The 9,102-nt window shown below is 36.4% G+C and overlaps 1 protein-coding gene across 1 annotated transcript in view; it reads left to right on the plus strand.

Annotated features, from left to right (window-relative positions):
• ASIC5 (acid-sensing (proton-gated) ion channel family member 5) overlaps nucleotides 1–7,103 on the plus strand; it is a 15,414-nt gene extending 8,311 nt beyond the window's left edge. Inside the window, exons 6-10 of the mRNA XM_010010895.1 lie at nucleotides 1–47; nucleotides 1,051–1,107; nucleotides 3,163–3,331; nucleotides 6,174–6,265; nucleotides 6,904–7,103. The exon at nucleotides 1–47 is cut by the window's left edge and continues 122 nt beyond it. Coding sequence (XP_010009197.1) covers nucleotides 1–47; nucleotides 1,051–1,107; nucleotides 3,163–3,331; nucleotides 6,174–6,265; nucleotides 6,904–7,103 — 565 coding nt within the window. The remainder of the gene's footprint in view (nucleotides 48–1,050; nucleotides 1,108–3,162; nucleotides 3,332–6,173; nucleotides 6,266–6,903) is intronic.
• The last annotated feature ends 1,999 nt before the right edge of the window (nucleotides 7,104–9,102 follow it).

Consider the following 9,102-nt stretch of genomic DNA (forward strand, 5'->3'; position numbering starts at 1 on the left):
CCGGTATATACAGGATTGGTGTGGCTGCTTGCCATTCATTCTTCCAGGTATTTCTCAGGAATATCATCATAACATACACTGGTCATCTTGCTAAGAGTCCTCATCTGTTATTGAACAGAAAAGGAGATAGGTAAAGTCTGCTCTTTCCCACCTTTTCAGCATTAAAAGTAATGATAATAATGTCACCTCTCTCTGAAGCAAGAGCTGGAACCCAAATCTCTGCTCTCACAGCTCTTTTTTCACAATTAGGGGGTAAGAAAGACACTGTCACACCTCCACTTTCTGACTCAGTATATTTTTAAATATCCCCCAGCAAGGTAGAATGCTTTCACTAAGGGAGACCCATCAATGAGTAATCTCTAGCCTGTTTGTTTGACAGCCTCTTGGAAAGGAGGTGTCCATCTCCTGGAAACTCTCATGGAAAGGGGTTTGAGAAGGAAACTAAATCTAGGTCTCGCTACCCAGGGTGAGAGCTTTTTACAGTGACAGATAGAGGAGGGCAATGCCTTCTTTAACTGTGTGCTAAACTGCAAAGTAGTATTTCCATACATGGGAACAAACTGGGGTGAAACTATGATCATCTGAAATTGGAAAAGTTTGCTGTTAGCCCAGGGTGCTATCTTAGCCCTTAGGTCTCCAATGAACACTTGCATGAAGTTCAGAACTTTTGCTGAAACACATGGGGTGTAATCATACGTCCCATCTACCCTAGTTTTTTATCATTTCCATTCAGAAAACCAGAAATTCCCTGCTTTAGCAAGCTAAGAGAAAGAATGCACCACAAGTATAAAGGCAGTTCTATCTGGCATACATAATAAAGATGTTTGCTCCAACAGCAAGCTTCCTGGCTTGGTCTTTTGTCTTTTTTCACTATGTCCCCTTTTGATGTTGGTAACCACATTATGCCCAACTGAATTGATTTCTCAGTTGTACAATGATAAACATGAAGTACTGAGCAGACTTTGATGACATTGCATTTCTGTTTGGTACAAATAGAGCTAAGGCTTAGACTCCAATTGAAGTTCCTAAAGTTTGTTGTTTATTTTTAAGGAAATGGAAGAGAATGTGATTTGCTGAAGTATTACAATTGTGTTTATCCAGCAGTCTGTAAGTAATAACTTCATATTCACATTTTCTAAGCCAATTCCAAATATTAGACAACACCTATCAATTAAAACAATACCCAAAGTAGTACTGAAACTGAGTACATAGCAGTTCATTAAATATTCTGAAAATAGAGACCAGACAGAGCATTAAATAGATGACAATTAAAAAGGAAAAAAACAAAAAAACAAAAAAACAAAAAAACAACAAAAAACAACCCAAACCCATAAGAATTCATTTTACTAATCAGAAATGGTGTAAAATGGAAGAGTGTTCAATTAATCTGTTTTCCATTATCAAGCCTCTGGCTTGCTTTTTCGCATCTTTGTTGTATCATCCTTCTAGCTCCAATGTTGTATTCTTTTTGTTTGTGACAGAAAAGTGAACAGCACAGTAATAACAGGTTTGCTGATAGAAAATATAATTCAAAATCTCTAGACTTTAAAGTTTTATCTTTTCAATAGTAAAAGGAACTATATATTTTCAAAGTGCTCCAAACACAAGTAATTTCCATATGTAAATAATCCACACAAGTCTAGATAGAAAAACTGTAAGTCACTACAGCAAATTTTCTGGAGAATACTGCAAGTGGTAATCTGAGAAGTAACTCCTCATGAACTCTAGAATGCCCCCTTTTTAATTAAGTTAGATTCTGCTATGTAACATGACTCTCCCAAAGGAATGGATGATGAAGATAACAAGTAGATTAATAAGATTTGGTGGGCCTGTGCAGGGGTTTATTTCTGTTTTGATTAGGTGTGTAATATTCAGGCAAGGTTCTACTACTATGAACAATGATTATTTCTCCTGAGGCTCTCTTGAAATAGGTTCCACTAAGTTCATATCCTTATGTAATCATGATCTTTGATAGCCTGTCATGGCAGAAATACATGTATTATTTTACTTAACAGATATTCTGTGACCAAGTTTCAATGAAAACAGTAAGCAATAAAAGAAAATAACCCCAAAAAGTCCAATCAAGGAGGGACAGGATTCAGTGCTAGACCCCACAAGGAAGTGGCATCACAGTACTGGGCAACCTGGCTTGTAGGCATCTGGTCCCCAGATCCCCATGTTAGGTGCTGTCTCCTTTTACAGTGCAGGAGAGGTTAGACATCTGATAACGAAATCTCAAATGACAGCACTATCTGCGGGACCTGCCATTGGTGAAATAATGTATATTAGGAGCCCTAAAGGCTGACTATCAATGAAATCTACAACCCCAGCATCCCTGGAGAGCACTTCAAATCATCAACTAGCAGGCTAAGATTATCTCCTCCCCTGCGGTTTGCAAAAGCCCACAGATACAACAGCTGCCACCATGCGAAGACAAGCACAACATCATGAGCAGGACGTTCTGGTACTCAGAGTACCAGATATCTCTGGGTGATGGTTTATGCTTTAGGAAACATTTATGTCTTACCATTTTTCTTCTATATTAATTTTCTCCAGGTTTCCTTGATTTCTATAATGATTTCTTTCTATTAGATCTTCACCAGAGGAATAGCTCCTCAACTTCATGAGCAGCCAGCCTGCAGAATCCGATGGCTTCTCTTTGGTATTTGAAGAAAAAAGCTGTTCCTACACCCTCTTAGCTGTCTTAAGATCAATTATCAAATTGCAGGCAGGGGTTAAGATAAAGTGAATTAGCTTACCAATATTTTTATGTAGTTATCAGATGATAGTAAGCTACAACTGGCATTGCTCCGGAAGCTGTTTCTGTGCACTAAAACGAGCTAGGCAGACATCAAGGCACCAAGACCAAGGATTATACACCTAAGCATGCAATCAGAAAGCATAGAACATGGAAAGTCTTCTGTTGTCCTGCTGTTTAACTGAATGAGAAATAATAAGCACATAAATCCCTAATGAGGCAGAAACACTTCTGGGTGCTGAATTTCTTTGGGGAAAAGGGACGTAAAAATCTCAACCCTTATTACTGTGCACCAGTTTCCCAAATGCCAGTTACAAATACTTATTTTGTAAGTTTTAAAAGAAGGTTTTGAACTGTGTGCTTTTTTAGAAATTCTATGTAAATTCTTTATGCTGAAATTTCAGATGATATAGAGATGAAAGGATTATGTACATTAGGAACCCACAATTCCACTTGCCCTGCCCCATGTGAAGAAACAGATTATCCTACCACGGTCACCTATTCAAGTTTTGGAGGAGAAAATGCTATAAAATACTATTCTACAAAACTGAAGAAAACCCCAGAATACATCAGGTAATCTTGCTTAACACCTTGTCTAATAAAGAAATTATCAATTACTTTCAGGTGTGCTAACAGAGCATATGTTGTAAATATGACCTTTAAAAATACATTCTTATGTGTGATATTAATAATGTTGTCTCTGAAATAAAATAATCTTTTAGACAATATTGGCTAAGATTTATACATATTCATATATATTAAAAAAAATACTTAGATACATCTAAGTCTTGTGAGTAACAAAAAATAGATACTACAATTAAAAAGTGATGTTTTCAATGACCTTCTGTGTCACTGATCTTTTATAACAAAGGTTCTTTTTAATCATTTTTGCACATAAGAATAAAGGGCAGGGTTATCAAATCTATCCACAGTCCATATGAGTAATCCAATAGAGAAGACAAATCTTCACCCTTCCACAACTGCAGACAACGAACCACCCAAATAGATGGTATATAAAGTTGTTTTCCTTTCTTACTCTCAACCCATTCTCAAAGGAAACTCCATAAGCACTGAGAAGTTAGGTTTTAGTATAGCAATAATGTCACAAGTTTAATATTCTTTTATATTGTTAGTAGAATCCACTAATACCATTTATATTATAGAAGTTATTTAGAAAATATTTGGTAAAATATTAATTGCTATGAGGTAGCAGAAGAGTGAAATAAGCGTGGTTCTGTGTGACTGAAAACATTACACAGCAAAAGAAAGTTAAGTCTATACCCAAAAGAAGGGACCTTGTAGTGTGAAAACGTGTCTCAACAGCATTGACTACACTTTTTATCCAGAAAATGGTGTGAGAACTTATGTAATGCATAGAGCTGTCTCACTCAGTAGTAGCATTGAGCTGACATAATCTACTTAAGAACTTATGTAATGCATAGAGCTGTCTCACTCAGTAGTAGCATTGAGCTGACATAATCTACATACTTTTAATTTCATAAAGAGCTATCACATATGCTTATGCTTTAATAGAGCATGCATGCCTTATGGTTACCATACAATAAATTGATGCCAGATTTCCTTGCAAACACGAGCATTATATCTCAAAAAATAGAATGATTTCCAGTTTGAAAGATACAATCTAGTGGTCAAAGATCATTTAATACAGTTTTATAGACTGAACTGCCTCTTGCTCACAGCTGTAGGTGTTAGCAGTGCAAGTAAGTATTAAGACAGATGCTACATGAATTCACAGTATCCACAACACTGAAATATGTTTATAAAGAACTGTAAAAAATGTGGCTAATTAAATATTTTTGAGTATTTCACTGTTTCAGTGACTTCACTTTTTTTACTCTTGAGGCCATCAGTCTGGAAATGCTTGCATATGTTTATATGTGACCAGTAACTATATGAATCATCGAATAGTTTGTGTTTGAAGGGACCTTTAAAGGTCATCTAGTCCAACCTCCCTGCAATAAACAGGACATCTATTAGATCAGGTTGCTTAGTGGCCTGTCCAACCTGACCTTGAACACTTCCAGGGATGGGGCATCTACTAACTCTCTGGACAACCTGTTCCAGTGTTTCACTGCCCTCACTGTAAAAATTTCTTCCTTATATCGAATTTGAATCTACCTTCATTTAGTTTAAACCCATTACCCCTTGTCCTATTGCAACAGGCCTTAGTAAGAAGTCTGTCTCCAATGAATATTATGAAAGTCAGACCTGTTGTTATATGCAAAAGTATTAATCCATGTTATCTTTGTTGATTATTTTACTGTCTGTAAACATCATGCATGATCCAGTAATTATTCAATTAAGCATGTGAAAATAAAGAGCATTCCCCTGTTACCAAGCCTTAATCAGCAAGATTCCTGCCCATGTATTAATGAGTACACATTCCAAACTATAAAACATTGAAATCTACTTCTTTCTGAAGATGTAAGGAGGGAAAAGTTACATATTTATTCGGATAGTTCTGCTAGCAACTCCATGACAATGGTAGGAAGTCTCATTAATAGAAACTACGATAACAACATTACTTTTATTACTTAGTGCTACCTGAGTTTTAGAATTATCGTCTAAAGAGACAGAAGTGACTATTTCGTATAGCACATATTATCATGAATATTGTTAATGAGCTCATTATCACTGCCAAGCCAAAAATCTGTAGCTGTTCACACTTCTGAAGAACAATCAGTACTTTTATTCTTAAAAACATCATTATGTTTGCAATCAGTCTTTGTGTCTGTTTTATTCCACAGCCGTTATGTTTATATTCTGTTCAGGAGTTAGGCAGATTCTTTCTGTAGAAATGATATCTAAAGATGAGCTCTTTACTCATACTGAATCACTTCACAGGTCTTGCTCCAACTCAGATTTACCTACTTTTCCACTTTTGCAACAGGCAAGAATATAATTTATATATTAAGTAATTAGGTAATGATTAGGTAAATGAGGCTATTAGCAGAGGGTAGAACTAAACATCTGCGTGTAGGACAAAGCCCCTTCTGCACAAACATGCTCATTGAAATAAACACAATTAACTAGCAGTTGCACACAAGAGCAATAGACTACACTTCCAAGCACTGTGTCTGCTGTAGGTCAGGATGCCTGACACTTCCACTCAAGCTTATCTCTGTGACCATTAAAAAGTACAAGTCTATCTCACAGTACAGATCTAGAGTTACTTTCGCAACACAGTCTGAAGATCTACTCCTCTGATAAGCTTCTGTTCTAACTGCTGGTATCAGAACCCTTTTTTTCCTTCAGTAATTTAACTCATTTTTGTAATGCACATTCTTTAAAAGACCCCATCACACTTCCTAACTCTGCCCATGCTGATAAATGTTGCTAAAAGTGAACAGCAGTCCTGACTGCCTCAAGTAATACTGTATGTATTTGTCATTAGGCAGAACCTTGTGAGTATTGACATTAAATATCATGATCTGAGCTACAAAATAACTCAGCAGCAGAAGGCCTTGACTATATCTGAGTTGCTTGGTAAGTGAATGTTTAACATTTATTTATTGCTGATTAATAATTAAACTAAAATAAATCACACAAACAAACCCAGTTTTTATTCTCTCCGCTCCTGAGTCATAGCCTATGTGGGCTTCTAAACAGAAAGCAATACCCTTTACGTTATAGTGGTAATAATCATGTCTGCACCATGGTCACTTTTGATACTGTCTTCTGCCATCCCATTAAAGAACCCGCAGTATGGACAGCAGCTGAGAGTAAGAATTAAGTTTGGCACTAGTTTACAGCTGTATCACACACAGGACTGTAAGAATACTGACATTTACAGGATTCAGAAGGAAGTGGGAGAACATAGAGAAGCAAGAAAGAGAAGCAAGAAAGAAGAAGAGAAGCAAGAAAACGGTTAAAAAGACAGAAATAGGAAATATTTTAAGTATCTGTTTCACAGTGGAGGTGTTGTGTTTACCTTCTTTATTTAAAATTTTAAGAAACATTAGTCTTCTCTAATAAACATTCTTAAGAATATTAATTCTGTTTTCTTAAAGTGATGGATTATTTATATTGAATTTATTTAGCACTTGAACCTGGCAGGGTTTTGTTTCTTTGTTAGACTAAACCAAATGCTTAGGATGACATATGTTTATTTCCTTCTCTTACAGCTGATGTAGGTGGCCAGCTTGGATTGTTTTGTGGTGCCAGTATGATTACAATCATAGAACTGCTCGAGTATATTTTTACTAACTTCTGTTGGATGTGCATCTTTCTTCTATTGAAAGCTCCTGAAATGCCTCAATGGAACAATCCATCCCAGAACCAACCAACACACAAGGAAAAAAAGAAAGGAATACAAGAATGTTAGTGGCTTGTAGAAGCACAGAACTAATTGTTTCTGCCACTTGTCTTCCTTTCTAAAACACAAAGGAGACAGTAATATTTTGCATTGCTCCTTCCCTGCAATTCTTATTCTTCCTGCTTCTTTTTTTGCCTAGAATTATTTAACTGTGCTAAATTAAGAGTGAACTTTGGAAAGTCTCGCTTTCTTTCTCATGTAAAGAACACCATAATTTTTACCTGAATTTTAGAGAATTACCTATTTTTTAAAATAGTATAGCAAGTGATACTGACAAAGACTGAAATTTAGAATTTCTGATCCAGTTCTTATCTTCTGTATTTTGAGTGAGAAGAAATAATACACATGCCAAATTAATACACACAAGCTTCTTAACCACCATAAAGGTGGAGCATTGCTATGCTGAAAAAGCATTTTCCTTATTAACAAGGAAGTCTTTGCTAGTCGCTTACAACTGCTACATGATCCAATGAGGTATATAATAATTTTGCCTATCAGAATTAGGAATGTGTCTAATAACAACAACTTCTACACTGTTTTATCCATTTGTCTGAAATACATTAAAAAAAAAAAAAAAATCTAGTGAGTCTGCCAGCTACCATAGAGAACCACAGGGCACCTGAGTTGATGGCAACTGGGCAAACATAGGCCAAGTCCAGAGCTCAATCACAAAATCACAAGAAAGACTTTATCTGTGTCTAATTAAAAATCAGTGAGGGTAAGAATTTTGTGGCTTTGATGCTGAATCAGTGTCATGGTTTAAGTGCTGAACCCAGGACAATCAGGCTTCCTAAATGTTTATTCCTCTAGAAGTGTTCAGAAAAGCTTTTGCGCTTTCTTACTTCTGTGTGGGCCTATGGAGCAGTATTGGTTTAGAGTAAGTAAATAAGATCCCAAAGATATATAATAGCTTAGTGTAGATAGACATTCTTTCCACTGCCCCCAACACACACTAGAGCTCATAGAACAAAAAATGTGTATTGGAGGGGGGTCTGATGTTCTTTTTAAGTACAATATCCTAGTAAACAGCATAATAATTTTTAAATGTGAAAGTCAATAGGATAATTTCAATTTATACAATGAAATTAAACAGTGTATCTTTAATACATGTCTTTCTCTAGAACAGGTCTCTACAGTTCTGAACAAATTCATGTCTCCTGACAGAATCTATCAATTGCAGCCTTTGATGCATTTGGAGGTGCCAAACAAACCGGATGGAAACCCTTAAGGAGAGGCTGATACAAAACAGTCTCGTAAAAGATGCGCCCAAGACTAATTTTAAGACTACATGATAAAGGATCATCCTGATTTGAAACATTGGCTTCTACTCAATTAACTATACATAATAGTAACAGGTAGCTGTTTATTTGAAAACTGACAGTTTTCTAGACTTTGGACTAGCACCATATAGATTTTGCTAATCAACACATTTTTACATTAGAAAGCTCACAAAGGCTACAACATTATACCTTCTGAATGATGGTTCCCCAGTTGGTGCCTGGGCTCTACAAGCCTCAGACTGCCCAGAAGCATGCCTCTGTGCTCTTATGTCAATGCCGTGCCAGAAACTCCAGGCAAGCATTCATAGCCATGCTCTGTAATTCACACTATTCTTCCGCTATTATATGTCTGCTCAGATTCAGCCACTTAATGAATTAGTTTCTACAAAGAAAGTAGTAAGTTTACTTACTAAGCAGCCAAGTCAGTATCTTTATCATATCCTTATCCTTAGTAACCTTATCTTAAGGTTAGATAGAAAGTAATGAAAATGCTACTATTTGGCCATCACTGGCAACAGCTTCTCTTAAACAAAAGCTCTAGGATTCAGGAAATGCTGGAAATGCTTTTGCTTCCTAGAACGAGATGCCTTGATTTTACTACTCGGTAGTTGCAGGCTTGAGAGGCCTTAAGGTCAACTTAGAGATATTTTTGCTCCACTCTTTTTTATCAGTCATTTCTGCTGGGATTTCCACCCCCCCCCCCCCCCCCACATCGCCAGGGACCCCAC

This window comes from Nestor notabilis, unplaced genomic scaffold (genome assembly GCF_000696875.1).
Source record: "Nestor notabilis isolate BGI_N333 unplaced genomic scaffold, ASM69687v1 scaffold21753, whole genome shotgun sequence".
Lineage (NCBI taxonomy): Eukaryota > Metazoa > Chordata > Aves > Psittaciformes > Psittacidae > Nestor > Nestor notabilis.